This window comes from Panthera uncia, chromosome F2, assembly GCF_023721935.1.
Source record: "Panthera uncia isolate 11264 chromosome F2, Puncia_PCG_1.0, whole genome shotgun sequence".
Taxonomy (NCBI): domain Eukaryota; kingdom Metazoa; phylum Chordata; class Mammalia; order Carnivora; family Felidae; genus Panthera; species Panthera uncia.
In genome coordinates, this window is record NC_064812.1 from 48,537,087 (window position 1) to 48,559,079 (window position 21,993).

Genomic DNA, 21,993 nt, shown 5'->3' on the forward strand with positions numbered 1-21,993 from the left:
CTCTCCCTCTCCCTCTCTCTCTCTCCCTCTCCCTCTCTCTCTCTCCCTCTCTCTCTCTCCCTCTCTCTCTCTCCCTCTCTCTCTCCAAAGCAGACTCCAGGCTCTGAGCTGTCAGCACAGAGCCCAATGTGGGGCTTGAATTCATGAACCATAAGATCATGACTTCAGCTGAAGACACTCAACCGACTGAGCCACCCAGGTGACCCTGTTTTATCTTTACAAAATGCCAGCTACTTATTTCAGTGAGTCTCCTGTTATCTTATTAGTCTCTATTTCATTTATTTCTCCTCTGATCTTTGTTATTTCTTTTACTAGCTTTCAGGGTGTTTTTGTTTGTTTATTTTTTGTTTTTTTGTTTTTGTTTCGATCCTTGAGATGTAAAATTAGGTTACATATTAGGAGGTTTATTTTTGCTTATTTAAATGTAGGAATAGATTGTTCTGAGCTTTTCTCTTAGACCTGCTTTTGCTGCATCCCATAAGTTTTGATATGTTGTATCTCCACTTGCACTTGCTTCAAAGTATTTTTAAATTTTTCTTTTGATGTCTTCTTTGACCTATTGGTTGTTCAGTAGCATGATGTTTAATCTCCACAGATATATGAATTTTCCAGTTTTCTTCTTGTAATTTATTTCTAGTTTTATACCATTATGTTTGGAAAACCACCTGATATGATTTCAGTTTTCTTAAGTTTATTAAGACTTAATATATGATCTTATGATCTGGCTAATATATGATCTGTCCCCAATAATGTTCCATTGAGAAGAATATGTATTCTCTTGCTTTGAGATGGAATGTTCTGTATATGTTAAGTACATCTGGTCTAATATGTTGCTTAAGGCTTATATTTTTTAATTGCTTTTCTGTCTTTGTGATCTAGCCACTTATGAAAGTGAAGCTTGAAGTCCCCTACTATTACCATATTGCTATTTCTGCCTTTAGGTCTGTTAATACTTGTTTTATATACTTAGGTGCATAAATATTCACAAGTATTATATCTTGTTGGATTGAGCCCTTTATCATTATGTAATGACTTTGTCTCATTATAATCTTTGTCTTAATGTCTACTTTATTTCATGTAAGTATACCTTTCTGTAGTTCACATTTGCATCGTGTATCTTTTTGCACCCTTCACTTTCAGTTTGTGTCCTTAAAGCGAAAGTATGTCTCTTGTAGGCAGCAGCATATAGTAGAGTCTGATTGTTGTTTTTTTTTTTTAATTTTTATTTTTTAACATTTGTTTTTGAGGGAGCAAGACAGAGACAGTGTGAGTGGGGGAGGGGCAGAGAGAGAGGGAGACACAGAATCCAAAGCAGACTCCAGGCTTTGAGCTGTCAGCACAGAGCCCGATGCAGGCCTTGAACTCACGAACTGAGAGATCATAACCTGAGCCGAAGTCAGATGCTTAACCCACTGAGCCACCCAGATGCCCCTTGTTTTGTTTTTTTTTTTAATCCATTCATCTACTGTCTTTTGATTGGAGAATTTGGTCTATTAACATTTAAAATAATTATTGTTAAGTATGAATTTACTATTGCTATTTTGTTTATAGTTTTCTGGCTGTTTTGTTACTCCTGTGTTGCTTTCTTCTCTTGCTCTCAGCCTTTGTGATTGATGATTTTTTTGTAGTGGTATGCTTAGAATACTTTCTTTTGTGTGTGTTTATTGGTTTTGCTTTGCAGTTACCATGAGCCTTACACAAAACATTTTAAGAATTATAATAGCTGTCTTATTCTGACAGTGCTGAGATACACCAAGCAGGAGCGGGAACAAAGGAGAGGAGTGGGGAGGATGGTGAGTTGGGCAGGGGAGAGCCCCTGGCTGGCTGCCAGAACATTGTAGCAGGAGGAAGTCCAAGTGTCACTTCAGTTCAATTCAAGGAGCAGGTGCCTGGGAACTGAGCACCTTGATTAACAATAATGGCTGGAGCTCATCTTACAAATTATAAGTTACAGGAGAGTTGGCCAGAAAGGACAACAGTCACGTCCCCACTCTGTCCCCACTCCTGGCCCTTGGAGACCCTCACATTGCCCTATGCTGGAACTGGGGGGAGGGGAGAGGGAATTCCAGAATGAAAAGCAAGAAAGGTGTTGTTTCAGCGTCGAACAGTGAGATGGAGGATCATGACAACATGTACGTCCCCCTGGACCTTTCCTCTGCTGGTGCAGCAAGAGAAGGCAGAAGGGCAACCTGCTCAAGGAATCTGTTCAGATTCTCTGTGATTGGCTGTATGAGCACTGATACAATGCCTATCCTTCAGAGCAAGAAAAAGCATTACTGTTCCAACAAACATGCCTGTCTACACTACATGTTTGTAACTGATTTATCATCACTTGCTGCAGACACTTCACTGATATGCTGAGAAAAGATGGCAAAGATCCAAATCAGTTCACAGTTTCCTGCCATGGGGCCAGGATTTCTGAAGTGAGCTCTGTGGAGTCAGCAATGTGCGTCAAAAACTTTATACCATCTCTAGCAGAGAGCTCATTGCATTCCTGTACAGCTGGACCAAACCCATCCCCAGGGAGGCCACTGTCCCCAAGCCGTCATCCCCAGGATCAATATTGGCCCGTCCATCAATGATTTGTCATATGATCGTGACTGCATTGAAAAACATACCTTTCTGTCTCTGCCAGCCAGTTGCTGTGGAACAAAACACAGTTATACTGGAAAATACAGCAAGCAGCTTTACAGACAACCTCCCTCATTTGCTGAAAGGACACGTGTAAATCCAGACAAAGTACAAATATACAGAGTGGTCTTTTCAACACTCCTCCCCTACTGCACTGAACCTCAACTAGGATTTTAGTGGATTTCAGCTTCTAGTGGATGTTGCATTCAATTGGGCTGCAAATATGGTGCTTCAGGCAAAATTTACAGCTTAACCCTTTTTCAAACGAAACAGTTTGCACAAATGTTATGATTTCCGGGGTGATGGGAAAAAATAAATCGCATTATTTTACAACACACACACATACACACGCACAAACATATATATGTATATGTGTATTCTAGTTTATTTTTAGAGAGAGAGAGCACTCGTGCATGCCTGCAAGTGAGGGAAGAACAGAGAGAAAGAAAGACTGCCAAGCAGGATCTGCACTGTCAGCACAGAGCCTGATGCAGGGCTCAATCTCAGGAACCATGAGATCATGACCTGAACCGAAGTCAAGAGTCAGACACTTAACCAACTGAGCCACCCAAGTGTCCCTATTTCATGTATTTTTTAAACTAATATTTAACATGGGATTGCTGAAATGAAGCTTTTTGTTACTGAGCTGTCTTCAATGAAATACAATTAATCCAAGAACTATAAACTCAAAGCTACTGTAGAAACAAAGGATTTTTAAAAAAATATTTCTTGGTAGGTTATTCATAATGTAAGATGGTTATCCAAATCACGTGATTTTATTTTTCTCTATTTCTCTTCTCCCTTCCCTTTTTATTTTTTTCCCAGACTGCAATACTTAGAGAACCTATAGTATCTTCTCATTTTCATGTGGAACAGGATGCCCACATACTAATTAATAAATTTTCAGTTTTTTTCTCAAGGATGAATCTTGATTGATGCCTTTTTCCATGACAAAATGAAGTATTTTCCTAAAAAAAAAAAAGTTACAACAGTCTATTTGAAGTCGAGAGCCACTTAGTCAAAATGTTTTCTAAAAGCCTTTTTAAAGTTTATTTCTTTATTTAAGTAGTCTCTAAACCCAACATGGGGCCCAAACTCATGACCCTGATATAAAAAGTCACATGCTTCTCTGATTGAGCCAGCCAGGTACCCGTAGAATGTATTCTAAAGTTTTATATTTTTACACTTCCCTCCACATTTTGTGTTTTCAGTGTCATTACGTCATGATTTATTTCTTTTCATTTTGTGTATTCCTCAACAGATTATTGAATTTACAATTATTTTTACTTTCATACTTTAATCTTACTAGCTTTGTAAGTGATTAACCTAGCACCTTTGCAACATTTGATTATTCTGTATTTTACTATATTTGCCTTTACTTATGAGAGTTATACAGTTGATCTTTGAACAACACAGGGGTTAGGGGCAGCAAACCCTCCCCCCCATGCAGATGAAATCTGTGTATAACTTTTGACTGTACAAAAACTTAATTACTACCAGCTTACCAGGAAGCCTTAATAACATAAGGAATTAACACATTTTAAATGTTATATGTTCTTATAATTTTTATAATATTCTTATATCTTTATAATAAAGTAAGCTGGATAAAACAGAATATTATCCAGAAAATTATAAAGAAGAGAAAATACATTTACAGTACCATACTATAAAAAATCTGGGCATAGGTGGATCCATAAAATTAAAACCTTTTTGTTCAAACTGTGCTGTTCAAGAGTTAATTGTATTCTTGGGATGCCTGGGTGGCTCAGTTGGTTGAGCGTCTGAGGCTCAGGTCATGATCTCATGGTTTGTGAGTTCGAGCCCTGCATCGGGCTCTGTACTGACAGCTCAGAGCCTGGAGCCTACTTTGGAATCTGTGCTTCCCTCTCTCTGTGCCCCTCCCCTGCTTGCACTCTCTCTGTCTGTCTGTCTCTCTCTCTCAAAAATACAGATTAAAAAAAATTAAAAGAGCTCATTGCATTCTCATGTTTTCCTGTTACCAATTAGCACTTTTGTTTCAGATTCTTTAAAGAAGACTCCTTAAGATTACCTGTAAAGCTGGTCTTGTGGTGATGAACTTACTTTGGTTTTGCTTATCTGAAAAACTCTTTATTTTTCCTTCAATTCTGAAGGACAACTTTGTTTGGTAGACTCTTCTTGATTGGCAATTTTTTTTCTTCTACCACTTTGAATATGTGCCACTTTCTTCAGATTTGCAGTTTCTTCTGAAATATATGTTCATTCTTGTGTGAAGGGTTTACTTTGTATATAACAAGTTGCTTTTCTTTTGCCACTTTTAAGATTTTTTAGTAGTAATATGTCTTGGTGTGGGTGTCTTTGGGCTCATCTTATTTGTAACTCTGCTTTCTTTATCTGGATATCTGTTTTCTTCCCCAGGTTAGTGAAATTTTCAGTCTTTTCTTTCTTGAAATAAGTTTTCTGCCGCTTTCTCTTACGCTTCTCCTTCTGGGACACCTATAATATGAATGTCGATCTGCTTGATATTGCCTCATAGGTCCCTTAAGCTGTCTTCACTCTTTTTCATTCCTTTTTGCTGCACCGATTAGATGAGTTCCACTGCCTTGTCTTAGAGTTCATGCATACTTTCTTCCATTCCATCTAGTCTGCTGTTGAATCTTAGTTTTCTTTTTTTTTTCTTTTTTTTTTTTTTTAACGTTTATTTATTTTTGAGACAGAGAGACAGAGCATGAACAGGGGAGGGTCAGAGAGAGAGGGAGACACAGAATCTGAAACAGGCTGCAGGCTCTGAGCGGTCAGCACAGAGCCCGACACGGGGCTCGAACTCACGGGCCGTGAGATCATGACCTGAGCCGAAGTCAGACGCTTAACCGACCAAGCCACCCAGGCGACCCTCTTAGTTACTTTTCAATGTAGTTATTGTCTTCAGCTCTGTGACTTCTCTTTGGTACTTTCCTGTATTTTCAAAATTATCACTTTTTTCATTCTTATTAGGTTGGTAAGCACCTTTATGACCATTATTTTGGACTCTTAATCAGGTAATTCACTTACTTCTGTTTCATTAAGGTCTTTTTCTGAGGTTTTACTTTGTTTTTTATTTGTAGCATAATTCTTCTGTTTTTTCCCCCTTGACTCTGAGATTTTTATGCATTAGCTAAAACAGCTGTCTCTTCCATTCTTGAAGGAATGGCTTCTGTAGGAGAAGCCATTGTAGCTTTATTTAATCCTGCCCTAGTTCTTAGCTGTCTCTCAAACCTTTGTGATTATCCAGGCAGCTTTATTCTTAGTGGCTCCTAGTAGTTGAGGTTGTGCCAAGACCTGTCAGTGTCCTAAGAGGGAGGATCTCAGTCAGTACGTAGAGTCAAACTGATTGGAAGCCAGACCATAGGGCAGTAGCTTTTAAAGTATGCCAGTATCCCTTTTTCAGGGGGAAGACTGGGAGTTGGGCTTTCTGTCTGCTCCCTTTGTATTGAGCTCTGGGGTGATAGCTAGTTAATAACTGTTTCTTTGTTTGCTACCATTCCATTGAACCCCTGAGCACAAGCCTTGCTGACCCTCAGAACCAGGCTGTTAGAGCGGGTGGGGGGCCTGGTGGGCTATATTTCCGTTTCCTCTGTGTTGCAGCTGCAAAACCCTGTGAGCCAGATGCCTACACAAGCTGTTTTCTTCAAGACATTGACAGTGTGGGATGGGACAGAGAGAGAGTGTGAAAATGCTGCCTACCAACCAGCCTCCTTAGTCTCTGTGGTTGGCCCCAAGATGTGTTTTTAAGTAGAAGCCTGTAACTCAGGCCATAGCTATAAAGATAAGCCAATAGGCCTCTTTAACAGAATAACTGGGGATGTGTTTTGGTCTGCTGTGCCCTGGTTTGGGGGTGGGGGGCGGCGGCAGCTTTGGGGAAAGCCTGTTAAGAACTGTTTTAGTATTTGTTGAAATCCTATTATGCCCGCAAATGTAAGCCCCGTTGGCCACCAGAGCCAGGCATTCAAGTGGCATCCCCTAAGTGGAAGTTGCAAAAGAAGCTGGGGTACTAGAAGTGTACATATCTTTTTCAGTTGATCCCATGACCTGGAGCACAGCAGAGGGAGAGCACGATGATTGCACCTTTCCTCCGAGGACTCTGGAGGAAATTGTTGAAGGCCTCTAGATATGTATTAAATTAGATGCTTGTCCTTCAGGCTGAAGTTTTAAGATACACAAGTAAGTCTTTTTCACAGAAAGTGTGGGTACTTCTCAATTAGTTGCATTTGTGCTAGGCTCTGGGGTGGGCGAATTTGCAGAAACCCTTTAAGAACTGTTTTTGGTTACCCATATGTAGTCTTGTAGATCTCATGGATGTGAACTCCATTCACTTTCTAAGCTAGATGTTTGGAGGCTTGTCTCTTGAGTGTAGTTCTTAAAAGTTGGGGTACCTGATGTGGTTTTCAAATTCTGCTCTTCAGGGAGAAGCTTGGGATTGTGAGTTCCCTTCTGATTGTGGGTTAGCATACCACAGTTGGGGTTTATAGCAAGATTTTGTTTCACCTCTCCTCATTTTCATGTGGATTTTTTTCCCCATTTGTGTAGTGTGAAGGAATCACTCAGCTAATCTTTGGGTTTCTTTCAGAGGAAATGGTTTGACTTGTAGCTGTAGATTTGGTGTGTCTGTGAGAGGACATGTGTTCAGGATCCTTCCACATTGCCATCTTGAACCAGGCCCACTGGGGACTGCTTTAGAGGCTGCCTACCACACCAGATTCAGAAAACCTTATAAATGATGTTAAGTATTTCTGATTTTATTCTAAAATTTTTTAATGTTTATTTATTTTTTGAGAGAGAGAGAGAAAGAATGTGAGTGGGGGAGAGGCAGAGAGAGGAGACACAGAATTCGAAGCAAGCTCCGGGCTCTGAGCTGTCAACACAGGGCCCAATGTGGGGCTCAAATTCACTAACCATGAGATCATGACCTGAGCCAAAGTTGGATGCTCAACTGACTGAGTCACCCAGGCACCCCTAATTTTTTCTAAAGGTTATAAGAAACCATGAAAAAGTTTTAAACAGGGAAATTATTTGATCAGATTTTTGTGCAAAAAATAACTTTGTCTAGGACCAAGAATGGATAGGTTAGAGTGTATTCTGTACACCCGATAAGTGATCATTGCTATGGCACAGGTGAGAAATGTAGTAGTTTGAACTTTAGTGGTAGCCATGGAAATGGAAATAAGTGGATGCATTCAAAGTACATTAAGGATTCGAACTTAGTGGACCTAAAAATAGCTTTGATGTGGAAGTTGAAAGGAAGGAGTCGAGTTAGTTCTTCAAGTTTCTGGCTAGAACAACAAGATAGATGGTGACGCTATTTGCTGGAATAGGAGGACAGAAGCAATTTGGAGAGGTAAAGAGGGAGATGAGATGTTTTGGGCTATGTTTTGGGCTAATTAACGTGACTGTCATGAGATAGCCAAGTTGACGTATAGAATAGACAGTAGTTTGATAGGTCTGGTGTTTACCTTCTGAAGTCTGAGCTGGAGATACAGATTCAGGAGTCTTTAGCATATAGTTGTAAATGATGACATGGTAGAGGTTGAAAGTACTTTCTAGTAAGACTAGAAGAAGGCCTAGTACATACTATGGAGAAATTCCAACATTTAAGAGGAGGAGGAGCTGACAGGAAATTAGGAAGAAAACCAGGAGATGGTAGGCACACATTCCTTTCTATCTAGTGATGAGTTTGTATTTTTGAATTCCTTCTAGCTTGAACTTAGTATAATCAATGTTGAAGAAAAGATCTGTCTAGGACATAGCCTGCTTCTTCGGTTGAAAAATATTTTTTGGGAATTCATTATATGAAAGGCATCGTACAGAGTATTGGAGGTGCAAAGTAAAATGGCACATTCTAACTGTCTCAGAGTCTCACAAGTTGTTAGTGTCTTTAGGGGGCCACTGAGTCCTGATTCTTTTAATTGACTTATTTTTAGTTCCAGAAACATGATTTTTATCTATTTTCTCACAGATGAGCAGAGAGCTGCTTCACATTAACCAAACTAGTAAAAGAGTACAACTGGTAAACTGTCACTTCATTAATTTACGGTAAGAAATATAAATGTCAGCTGCCCAATACTGCATTTTCTCCCCTCTCAGAAAGCTAGAATATTATTTGTTGAGCATGACATCAGCATGGAGGTTGAACACTGTAAATGTATAGTTTTCTCAAGTTATAATAATCTCTGCAAACTTTTCTACCTTGTGATACATCTGCAGTAAAAATAGGGAACTAGGAGACTTACTGATGAAATCTTAGTCTTTTCCTTCTTTTTCTAAGTATCACTACCACCATACACACTCACTCCCCATACCCTCTGTCCCTAACCCCATCTTGCTTCTCCTTGGTAAATATGAATTAACTCAGAAAATTAAATGTTAAAATTGTAACTTTGTCAAATCAGTTTTCCTATTTTGCTGTTTTGTTTTGAATCCAGTTTTGTGCAGTGTCTTGAATATTCATGCTCAAAAAAGTAAACAAAGCACTCAGCAAATTGGAGTATGTTGGATTCTTCATTCCTGTCCTAGATCCTTATGAGAAGTTAAAATATGGGTCAGATGTGAGTCATGAGAGAGACTCTAGGATGGCTACAGGGTTTTTTGTTGGCTTTTTTTTTTTTTAACCTAAACATCTGGAAGAATGGAAACTCTAGTTTCCATTTACCCTGAAAAGGGAAGTTGTAAGGTGGGTAAAGTTAAAGGAAGCAGTAGCTGTTTTAGCTTATAAATGTGAGATGCCTGTTGTACTTCATGTGGAGGTAGATGTTGATTAAGCTGCTGGATGCATGATTCTGAAATTCAGAGGAGTCATCCAGACTTCATATTTTGTTTGTATGTTTTTAACACATTGATGGTATTTAAAGACATGAGATCACCAAAATGAAACAAGTAGAGAAACGATCTGGGACTAAGCCCAGAATATTCCTGGCTAGTGAGGAACCAACCAAAGCAAAGGAGCAGTTGCTGAAACTGCAGATAATGATAGTAGTATCCAAAAGCCAAGAGGAAAGTGTTCCAAGAGTGAGAGAACACAGCAAGTGCTGAAGAAAGGGGCTGGATAGACTAGAAAGAGGCATGAGGAAATTGAGGGTGGTGGTGGTAGTGGATATTTTCATTATCTTGATTGTGGTCATAGTGATGGTTTTATGGGTTTATATGCATGCTTTAATGAATTGTACATGTTAAGTTTGTGCAATTTATTTTATGTCACTTATGTCTCAATAAAGTTGCTTTAAAAAATTAAAGAGCCGTTCATGACTTAAAAAAAAAAAAAAAAGGAAATGATCAACCGTCCAATACTGTTGATAGGACAAGGAAGCTGAGAATTCAGAATTGACCATAGGAAATAGCTGCATCCTTGGTTACCTTAACTAGAACACTGTCAGTGGAGTTGTGGGGATAAAAGTGATTTGTGTGAGTTCAAGAGTGAATGGGAAGAGAGGAAGTGGAGACAGAGCACAGGCAACTTTTTTTTTTTTTTTTAATATTTATATTGAGAGAGTGCACTGATGTATACAAGCAGGGAGAGGGGCAGAGAGAATCAGACAAAGAATCCCAAGCAGACTCCACACTGTTAGTGTGGCCTGACATGGGGCTCCATCCCATGAACCATGAGATCATGTCCTGAGCCGAAATTGAGTTGGAAACTTAACTGACTAAGTAAGCCACCCAGGTGCCCTGAGTAGAGACAACTTTTTAAAACTTTTGCTGTAAAGAGAAGTTAGAAATGAGACTAAAGAGAGAAGTGAATTCAAGAGGAAGTTAAAATTAAAACTTTTAAGAAAACTTTTAAAATTAAGAAAATTAAAATTAAATTAAAAAAATTTAAAAAAAACTTAAAACTTTTAAAAATTAATAAAAGAAAACCACAACTTATAAAGATAGTATAGCTTGGCTCATACCAGTGGGAATGAATCAACAGAAAGGGAAAAAATGATACTATTTATGTGAAAGAGAAGAACTGTTGTAGCAAAGAATTGGTGGAGTGATGTCCATATATATACTCCTTCTTTACCATTGGTTTTGAGAATTCTGGCCATAATTATGAAAATTAATTTATAAATATGTTTGAATATGCTCTTTATTGTTTAATTAAAAACTGGGTTTTGTGGATCACTTTTGAAGATATCTTTAAAAGCCATGCATATTTTTTATGTGTAGTAATCACCATATTTGATAATTTTCATCTCATCTGTTAAGATTGGTACTTATATGTTAGAATCTTATATTTTATTTCATGCAGTTACAATATCCATGCCTCCTCAAATGAAATATAGATCTGGGGTGCCTGGGTGCTTCATTTGGGTGTGCATCTGACTTTGGCTTAGGTCATGATCTCACAGTTCGTGAGTTCAAGCCCCACGTCAGGCTCTGTGCTGACCGGTCAGAGTCTGGAGCCTGCTTCAGATTCTGTGTCTCCCTCTTTCTCTGCCCCTCTCTGCTTGTGCTATGTCTCTGTCTCTCTCAAAAATAAATAAACATTTGAAAAACATTTTTAAAAATGAAATGTAGATCTTATAATGCAGCACTTACCAGCATAACTGTGATTGTTAGATAAGTTACTATCATTAGCCTTAGCCATTGTTATGAAACTTTTCTTGAAAAAGGATATACTCTCCCTATAAGGTAACTTTGTGAAGTAGTTTCACTGAAGAATTTGATGAAATAAATTTTGAACTTCCAATATTCTTTTTCTTTTAAGTTTATTTATTAATTTTGAGGGAGAGAGAGAGGGACAGGGAGGAGCCAGAGAGAGAATCCAAGCAATCTCTGCACTGTCAGTGCAGAACCTGATGCACGCCTCAAACTCTAGGAACTGTGCCAGACCATGACCAGAACCAAAGTCAAGAGTCGGACGCTTAACTGACTGAGCCAACCAGGTACCCCTGAACTTCCAATATGCTTAGGATTGATTGCTTTGGGGGTAGGATAAAATTGATGTGATTTTTTTTTTTTTAATTAATTTTTGCTAGGAGTAGCTGTTCCTGCAAATTTTGTGTTTGATAACTCTGACCATAATTGTTTCCATAGGTGATGGGAAACCTAGGAGCTTTCAAAAGAAGCCTTTTATTCTCAGCCTTATCTTATTTGGGTTTTGAAGCATATCAAGTATTTTCCCAGGCTGCTGTGGTTCATGCCATAGCCAAAGGTAAGCCTAAGCTAAACATGTGGACTACTTAGAGTTATTTATGTTTTTTATATTTTGTCAATGACTTAGAGTTGTTTTTGAATAGGTAATGAAACTAACATTGTTAAAGGCTATATTATTTTCTGCTTTTCTCTACTTGTTAGTGAGTCTGATAATATATATATGTATGTATCTGTGTATGTTATATCTGTGTGAATATGTATATATATCTGTATATATATATAATTTCTTCTAGTAATTAGAGTTCCTTCAGTGAGAAATACTCTATTAATACTTTGTAGTTTTATGGGACCCTTGAGGTAAGAATGTTTTTTTACATTTTTTTTTTTTTTTAAAGGGAAGCAGAGAGAATTTGTTCTACCAGATATTTAAATTTTTTTTTTTTAACGTTTTTATTTATTTTTGAGACAGAGAGAGACAGAGTGTGAACAGGGGAGGGGCAGAGAGAGAGGGAGACACAGAATCCGAAACAGGCTCCAGGCTCTGAGCAGTCAGCACAGAGCCCGACGCGGGACTCGAACTCACGGACCATGAGATCATGACCTGAGCCGAAGTCGGACGCTTAACCGACCAAGCCACCCAGGCGCCCCTGTTTTTTTACATTTTTAAACGGTTGAGGGATTTGTCAGGGAGAGATATATATACCACAAAGACTATATCTGGCCCTTATGACACAATGATTTTTTTGTTTCCTTAATTCCAAGGTATTACACTCTTCTTGGCATAGTTAGGAAAGGCCCAATTACTTTGAGGTAGAAGTATTTTATTTACCAACAATGCAATTTTGTACTAACTATCAAGTAACTGATAGAAAAGTAAAAAAATGCCATCAAATTTTTTATTTGGCATTCTATAGATAAGTAAACATAGACTTGCCATATGTAAATAATTAAATGTAATTAAACCAGTTGTGTATGTAGAGAGAGCCATAATTTCAGTATATTAGGAAAAAAACCCTTTTTTTAATGTTTGTTTATTTTTGAGACAGAGAGAGGGAGTTGAGGAGAGGCAGAGAGAAAGGGAGACAGGATCCAAATTGGGATCTGGGCTGACAACAGAGAGCTTGGTGTGGGACTTGAACTCACGATCCATGAAACCATGACCTAAGCCAAAGTTGGACACTTAACTGACAGACTGCCCCAGGTGCCCCGGAAAAAAAACTTTTAATTTATGAGTTAAACCTTTTTATTTTTTATAGTCCCCACCTTTTAATCATCAAGAAGGTGACTGGGGAAGGAAGCAGAGATTTTATTTTGAATAGATGTTCTTTTTAAAGTTGTGATAGATGAAGAATTTGAGAATATTAGCCAAAAACTACTAGTTATTTATTGATTTCATTCGCCCATGACTATTCTTATCTTTAAAAGAACAAATAATTGAGAATTACTATGTTTTTGTTTTATCTTTTCCTTTTTTAATGGATAATTTTTATGAAGGATAAAGTAGAGGATTTGATTCCGTAGACTTTTCACCCTAACCTCAATTCTCATAGAAACCTTGTAAAGTAGTTAGGACAAAAGTGTATTATGACATGATAGTTTTTTAAAACTTATCCTTGAGAGGTGTTGCAGTTTTAAGATTTTTCTGTGTGTGTGTGTGTGTGTGTGTGTGTGTGTGTGTGTGTGTGTTCGTATTCCATTATGGTATTTAAAACAATTTTTTTAAATTTATATTTATTTATTTTTGAGAGACAGAATGAGACAGAGCATGAGTGGAGGAGGGGCAGAGAGAGGAGACCCAGAATCTGAAGTAGGCTCCAGGCTCTGAGCTGTCAGCGCAGAGCCCGATGTGGGGCTCGAACCCACGAACTGTGAGATCATGACCTGACCTGAAGTCGGACACTTAGCCGACTGAACCACCCAGGTGCCCCTACTATTTTTTTCAAAGTGAACTCTGCCCAAGGTGGGCTTAAATTTAGGACCGAGATATCGTGAGTCACATTCTTTACTGACTGAGCCAGCCGGGCTCCACCCATTATAGTATTAACTTTTGAAAAGAAGCTCAAAGTTAAAACTTCTTCAAAGTCAAAGTGTCAGAGCAGAAATGAGAATTTTAATCAATTTTTTTTCATCTGTCACAGTTTCAGTGTGCTTTAGCACCATTTCCTTACAGAAAATTAGTGCAAATTTGTAGTGCTTCCCTGAGCAACAAAAGAGAGGCAAAGGTGAAATTAATTTTAGCTTTAATGGTAATAGCTCCTTTTTTCAAAGGTGTTTTTATTTAAAATTACTGTGTATTCAGTAGATTAAAAAGAACATTTTAATGTGCTAGACAGCTTGTGAGGGTCGCACAAACTGGGTGTGGTCTTGCGTAGCCACAGTAGCTAGCTGGCAGGGTGGGGTGGGGGAGGAGAATTAGGGGTTTAGTGTATTAAACCTGTTTCTTTGTGCCTCAGAGAACACTGGTGTGGCTTTTTTCCCCATTCTCTTCCTCTACTTCTTGCATGAGACACCATGAGCTGGGCTGGGGGAATCCTGTGGGCAAGCCAGAGACCAGGCACCATAGGAGTGAATTTCTTTTGCCTAGGGATGGCTCTGTGTCCCTGCCAGGTGGCATGCATCCCCTTTAGGGACAGCTGGTCCTTCAGTCCAATCTCCAAGATTATAACTTTCAGGTGTGAGCTTACTAAGAATTTCACTTCAGAGGAGACAGTTCATCACAATAAGATCTCCGTTATAGGAACTGGATCAGTTGGCATGGCCTGTGGTATCAACATCTTATTCAAAGGCTTGAGTGATGAAGTTGCCTTTGTGGATGTTGATGAAGGCAAACTGAAGGGTGAGACAGTGGATCTTCAACATGGCAGCTCTTTCATGAAAATGCCAAATATATTTTCCAGCAAAGATTACCTTGTCAGTGCAAACTCCAACCCAGTGATTATCATAGCAGGTGCATGTCCAGGAAAAGGAGAAACATGCCTTGATGTAGTCAAGAGAAATGTGTCCTTCTTTAAATTAATGATTCCCAACATTACCCAGTATAGTCCCCAGTGCAAAATGATAGTGGTTTCCAGTCCAGTGGATATGTTAACTTATGTAGCTTGGAAGTTGAGTGCATTTTCCCTGTTATTGGAAGTGGCTGTATCTGGATACTGCCCATTTCTGTTTCTTTATTGGGCAAAGGCTCGGTATCCACTCCAGAAGTTGTCATGGATGGATCTTTGGAGAACATGGAGACTCAAGTGTACCTGTGTGGAGTGGAGTTAACATTGCTGGTATCCCGTTGAAGGATCTGAATTCAGAAATAGGAATGGATAAAGATCCTGAGCACTGGGAAAATGTCCCCAAAGAAGTGATAACCTGTGGTTATGAGATGGTTAAAATGAAATGTTATAGTAATTGGGCTGTTGGCCTATCTGTAGTTAATTTAATGGAAAGCATTTTGAACTATCTTAGGAGAGTGCATCCAATTTCCACCATAACTAAAGGCCTCTATGGAATAAATGAAAAGGTATTCCTTAGTGTTCTTTGTATCCTGAGAGAGGATGGTATTGCAGACGTTCTAAAAATAAACCTGACCCCTGAAGAGGCGGTCTGTTTGAAAGAGTGCAGAAAAGCTCTGGGAAATAAGGAGATCAAGGTTTAAGGTGTTTAAAGCCACCCTTATGAAGTTATTGATGGAGAGATAGTAGTTAATAGGATTATATATCAAACTTTTGAATAAACTTGAATTCATATATGTATATATATAGTAGTTGCTATTTGGTCTAAATGTATGATGTATGTGTTTAACGTGTTATAGAAGTTCTGGTTCTTTTCATCCAGTATATACCAATTCTTTCATTCTGGCTGGATTTCATATTCATTTATATGCTGTTTTAAAAAAAAGTTGTAACTTCCTCTACAAATATAAAAATAAAAGTATTTACAAACAAAAATAGCTCTGTTGATTCCAATTCTAACACCAAATAAAACCTTGATTTGACCTTGAAAAACAATTTTTAATATTCTAAGGTGTAACTTATTCTGAAATCTAAATGTATTGTCTTTATTAAAGATTTTAATGAAAGCTGCCTTATATTTTAGAATCCTTCCTGTGTTTTCAAGCATATTTTGAGCACTTAGAACGTTGATACAAAATATGGAGTATGGATATTTATTTAGCCTACTTTGATTTTCTTTAGCTTTGTTTTCTTACATAAAATGTCATTTTATAATTAGTTGATTGGCATGCTCATTATAATTTGTGAGACTAGGCCATAGCCCTTGGGGAAAAAAATCAATTATTGATAAAATATAGAGATCAGATTTTCTTTTAACTTGGAAAATGATTCATGTTTCTATAAAGTCTTAATTCCATCACTCCTTACAAGTTTTACTCTGTCATATATCTGACTCCCATTTGGTGTGCTGTGATCTTTATATTTTTTAGGAAATGATCTTTAGAGAATTCTGCTCATCAAAACTGCTTCTCTTTAGAGTTGCTTCACCATTGAAGCCAATTAAAATTTTTTTTCCTCATCAATATACTGGGATAAAATCCTATTCTGAAGTGAGATGTTTTTAGAAATTAAGGGCATATATATTTTTTTGACCTTTCATTTGGATGGGATTGTGGGACTCATTTTTAAAATGGTAATGTCTATATTTACCACAAGATAATGCAAATACCCACTTGGTTGTAATTGAAGAACTCCAGTAGAAAGTTTTTCATTATTTCCTTAAAATAGACAAAATTTAAAACTCCTAAAGATATGCTAATACAGTCACAGTACTCGTGTGTGTGTGTGTGTGTGTGCGCGCGCGCGTGTGTGTGTGAAAGTTCACTTGTAAAGTACCTAAAAGATAATTATAAGTGGCCCATTAGTAAATAAAGATTCGTCATATCACTTCACTTGTCTCTCTTCATATACCTGTATTGATTCCTCTTTGATGAATCTACAGAACTGAGGCTAGTGCTCCTTCATCTGTGTTTCATTGTACTACAGCAGGGCATAAAGAGGTACTGTGCATCCAGTACTGCTTAGGCACAGTATTGTTGATGTGAAAAATTTGCCTTAAATTTTGATGATGTTGCTACTTAGAGCCTTCTAACCCTAGAAAAATCCTAGAGTATCTGAAAAAATCTAGATACTCATTTGTAAGTTCTATAAGGAGAAACTTCTAGAAATAGAGCTGTTTTGCTTGCTTAGAGGAGTAGAGTTTTTGTCCAGATACCTCTCACATGGTTAAGAGTACACGTACCAAGAAAAACCAGAAAGCCAAAATTTACTAACTTAGGTCACATCAGTGACATTTTTTTAAATTCTAAAAATTATGATCTTGTGCATATTCATTTTAGGCTAAATTTAAGATTTCATTGTACAGCTGAATTAATATCTCAGTTCATCCTGGATATTCATTATTAAGTTGAAAAGTAATTTACTTTAAAAGTGTAGTCCATTTTATAGAATATGGTCTCTCTATGTCAGTAACATAGCTTATTTTTAAATATTTTCAGGAAAAGTACAGAGCATTAAACAATTAAAAAACAAAACAAAACAAAACACAGCTGATTTGCAGATATGAGTGGTCTACAGTATGCTCCCACCCTAGTGCCTATGTGAGTCTGTAGTGTCAGAGTAAGTGCATTTTTTTCTTATAAATTGCACACTGTATGATTTTAGAAATTTCTGTTTAAGAATTAAAAACATATTTAAACCCTGGATATTATAGCTTATGGTACTATACTGTATAATAAAGAAATAGGAAATAAGTGATTTAAGAAGTTAAGAATAGTGCACAAAAGATTTAAATCATTTTAAATTATTAACTTTCTTTCTACATTCTTCTTTTAATTGTGTGGATGATGAGTTGAAGCATTCCTAGATCACGTTAAGGACAGTAATCTCTATCAGTCTTCTTGGAAAGTCTGAGAAAAATCAGTGAATAGATTTAAATATAGCTTTGCTATTTACACATACCATGTATACATTCAAATATGCCAGATTAGTATTTTTAATATTGTATAAGTTTTGTGTGACAGCAGCTGTAACAAATTACCACAAATTTAGTAACCTTAAACAACATAGATTTATTATCTTACAGTTCTGTAGTTCAGAAGTCCCCAAAATGGGTCCCGGTAGATTAAAATCAAGGAGTCGGCAGGGCTGTATTTCTTTCTGGAGGCTTTAGGAGAGAATTCTTATTTTCAGCTTCTAAAGGCTTTCCACATTCCTTTACTGAAGACCCCTTTCCTCCATGTTACAAACCAGCAATCATTTCACTCTGGCCTTGTTTTCTTTGTTATACCTCATCTGACTTTCTTCTTCTGCCTTCGTCTTCTACTTTTAAGGATTCCTGGGAGTATATTGGGCCCCCTGGCTAATCCAAGATCATTTCCTATCTTAAGGTTAGCTGATTAGTAGCCTTAATTCTAGTTACAAACTTAATTCCCCTTTGCCATGAGACCTATACATTTTTACAGGTTCTGGTGATTAAGATGTAGACCTTTTGGGGACCATTATTCTGCCTACCACAAATATTGACTAAGAATGCAAAGATTACTACTTTTTAAGAATCTTTGGGTTGTTGGGAGTGCCTGGCAGGCTCAGTTGGTAGAGGACACAACTCTCGACCTTGGGGTTGTGAATTTGAGCCCCAGCTTGGGTGTAGAGATTACTTAAAAAAAAATCTTTGGGTTGTTGTAACCCAAATTTGGACAGTCAGCCACTGATAAAAATATACAATAAAATGGAAGCAAACTTAAGAAAGTTAACCAGCCATGTGAATATTAAATTCTAACACCCAACCAGATTGAGGTAGGATTAAAGAAGAATTTGCGAATTCATTTAATTTTTCTTAAGCTAGTTATAAGTATATCATGATGCTAACTTAGTAAAAAAATACTTCATATAGTGTCAAATTCAGGAGATTTTTTTCTGGTCTAGAGCTTAATTTTTAAAAAAATTAAACCTCAAATACATTCTTATCAATTAAAGCATACTAAGGTAAATAATAAACTTAATTGAACATATTGAAATGTTGGCTTATCTGTAGGACTAAGTAATACTGTACCCTTATAGAAGACAATTCCGTATGTTGTTCCTTAGTAATAATTGGAATATCCTGAAATTCAAGCTTACTGTTTTTTTTTCAGGAACTAATCAACTTTTTTTAGAGCATCATGTTGTCTATAAGGTTTGTATGTTTTGTAGTAATGTATAAACTAGTTAATGAATTGGTTGGTGTATAGTGCCAGTGAGGGTAGTTTCAGATTCTCTGTGTAGTTAAATTCATGTAAGTTTTTGATGACAGATTTGACTCTTTCTATAACAGCATCTGTGTAAGTTAGATCATAGAGTCTAGTGAAACAGTGTGGTGCAGTTCATTCAAATTAATAATTTTCAGTACTGGAAGTGGATATTACATCATCATTTTCAACAATGAATGGTATTTAGCAACGACAACAGAGAGTTTGTGTGTATGGAGAGTAAGGGTACCATAACTTTCTTGCAGGAAATTGCATTTAAAAAAATATATTTAGTCAGTTCCACAATAAGTTTTCTATGTTTTTCTTTTCTCCGGTTTCAGTAAACACTTAACTGCGATAGCTTCATTTACTTATTTCTACTACACTTAAATATAGGTTCTTCAGAATTTCTGATACTTCTTTATAGGTGATTTCTATATCTAATTTCTTTTTCTTATATATGAAAGTGTTTATATTTCTTAGCATTATTGCCATCTGGCTTGGGAAGACCTACTTTATTGTGTCTTTTTCATTTTTAGTCTTCAGAGTTGAAGAAATTCTTGAACAAGCAGACTACCTATATGAGAGTGGAGAAACAGAAAAACTTTATCAGTTGCTGACTCAATACAAGGAAAGGTAGGCAATATATGATAGGCTTGGGTTTGCAGTTTCCTCAAAGTTTTTGTTATTTAACAATTAAGATGGTTCTTGGTGCTTGAAATTTTTATATTTTTTAAAAAAAATTTTACTGCAAAATAATGTTTCTTAGTGTTTAATTTATAGTATAATGTTTCAGTAAATGATTCACAAGTGCCACATGTATCTCAATGATTTAATAAAGGTGATTCTCCATAGTTATTCTAGTAGAATGTTGAAGTATTTTTTTTACATTTGTTATTTTGCTTTGGATCATATGAGGTAGTTGTTGAATATATGGTTATCTCATATATCTATGTTGTATATTTCTCATCTTTTTAAGTTAATTTCTTACTGGCATAGGATATAAATGAATTAGGATGATCATATGCCACCATTGAATAGTATCTGTGTATCACTTCAAATTTTTTTTTTTTAATGTTTATTTTTGAGAGGGAAAGAGAGTGCAAGCAGGGGAGGGACAGAGTGAGTGGGAGATGCAGAATTCGAAGCAGGCTTCAGGCTCTGAGTTGTCAGCACAGAGCCCATTGCGGGGCTTGAACTCATGAACCGTGAGATCATGACCTGAGCTGAAGTCGGACGCTTAATGACTAAGCCACCCAGGCGCCCCTGTGTATCAATTTAGAAGCAGTTTTTTAGAGAAACTAAAAATGCCTCCTTTTTCCATTTTAAGTATTAGATTACATGTTTAGTCCAGAGTATCACTATGTAGTCAGTTTGGGGGAGGATTCAAGTGGAAGGAGATTCTACCCTATTAAATAGGTTAAATAAGGCTAAAATGGCATTGCCAGACCACATATTTACTTAATCTTCTAAGCTAAAGATATTGAGTCATTTTCAGCTACCTTTCTTAGATTCCCAAGACCAGTTTTCCACCACAACCCATCAATTTTACTTCCCAAATGTCTATAGGATCCATTTTTTCCTCTCCATGTTCCCCTTAGTTACTTGTAGGGGCTGGTTTGGTATTTTATAGTCATTTCAGTAATTACTTGAAAAGCAAGCTGTAAGATAGTTACCCCATATTTAATTATAGATATACAGTTGCTACCTTTAGTTTCAAAATTTTACGTGACTACCATTTTTTTAAGTTTATTTATTTATTTTGAGAGAGTAAGCGAGAGAGAACGTGAGCAGGGGAGGAGCAGAGAGAGAGGGAAAAAGAGAATCCCAAGCAGGCTCTGCTGTCAGTGCAGAGCCCCATGCAGGGCTTGATCCCATAACCGTGAGATCATGACCTTAGCTGAAATCAAGAGCTGGATGCTCAACCGACTGAGCCACACAGGCCCCCCAGGTGAATACCATTTTTTGTTAAGAAATATATAATGGGCTTAAGGGCAGACATTTAATAAAAAGGATTAAAAGACTAATGTTTTAAATAATATTTCTAACTCTTAATTATGGTTACTATTTCATTTATTAACCATTTCTTAGTTTATAAAAGTATTTTCAAATGGAAGTTCTTCAAGGGGTCCAGTGCCCTTACTTGAAATATTTCATGCATCATGGAATGGATGACACACGCAAACATAGGATTTATCTTGAGATTTTGTTATATTCAATCATTTATTAACACATATTTATCATATGCCTATTGTGTGCCAGGTACTGTATTTTGGTCTATGGATATAGCAGTTTTGTTTTTTAAAGCATGATCCTGTCTATAAAACTTATTTATTTTATGGGACTATCTGAACCAGGTAGTGAGTTGTCTGAAGTGCCAAAGCCTTAAGTTACATGTTGAATTTGTAGTGCAAGTGTTTGGAGAATTAAAATACAAAGGTCTTTTCTAAGGAAGTTAGTATTTTAGATATCATAAGAAAGTTTAATATTTATGTGTAGTATTTTGTAGGAAATTTTAGCAAATAAAGTTTTTGTGTGAAAGAATATAGCATTGTGAATAATGACTTTTGACACTGCTAAATCTTCACTGACCTGTCAGACCATCATTATGTATTCATTAGTGCTGTGACCTTTAACAATTTTTACATTTGAGCTAAACTGGTTATTTTATATTTATTTCAAATTAGTGAAGACGCAGAGTTACTGTGGCGTTTGGCACGGGCATCACGTGATATAGCTCAGCTTAGTGGAACCTCAGAAGAGGAGAAAAAGCTCTTGGTCTATGAAGCCCTAGAGTATGCAAAAAGAGCACTAGAAAAAAATGAACGCAGTTTTGCAGCTCATAAGGTGAGGTCCTTAATATAATAAACTGTTACTATCTATTGAGAGGTACATTAGTCTATACCTACCTATGATTCCTGATTTATGTGGGAAAGAAAATTTGTCTACATTAAAGAAGTAGGGAAGAGATTTATTTTTATAACATTTGTTCAAAAAGATGTAGTTTTTTCTTTGCATTCTTGAACATTTATTCTAACTTTATT

The 21,993-nt window shown here is 36.8% G+C and overlaps 2 protein-coding genes and 1 pseudogene across 11 annotated transcripts in view; all 3 read left to right on the top strand.

Annotated features, from left to right (window-relative positions):
- The window catches only part of RMDN1 (regulator of microtubule dynamics 1), a 56,269-nt gene that overhangs the window by 7,465 nt on the left and 26,811 nt on the right, over nt 1-21,993 (top strand). For 4 of the 10 annotated variants that reach the window (XM_049633198.1, XM_049633188.1, XM_049633189.1 and 1 more), the window contains exons 2-4: nt 11,662-11,779; nt 19,489-19,585; nt 21,637-21,796. In XM_049633198.1, the coding sequence (XP_049489155.1) occupies nt 11,662-11,779; nt 19,489-19,585; nt 21,637-21,796 (375 nt within the window). The other 6 variants (XM_049633193.1, XM_049633195.1, XM_049633190.1 and 3 more) reach the window with 5 other exon arrangements.
- On the top strand, nt 101-3,778 carry LOC125924573 (homeobox protein TGIF1-like; annotated as a pseudogene).
- On the top strand, nt 13,396-16,357 carry LOC125924571 (L-lactate dehydrogenase A-like 6A). The gene is given in 3 exon segments (XM_049633187.1): nt 13,396-14,839; nt 14,842-14,859; nt 14,862-16,357. Coding segments are annotated over 3 exon segments (1,128 nt in total). The 5' UTR covers nt 13,396-14,232; the 3' UTR covers nt 15,365-16,357.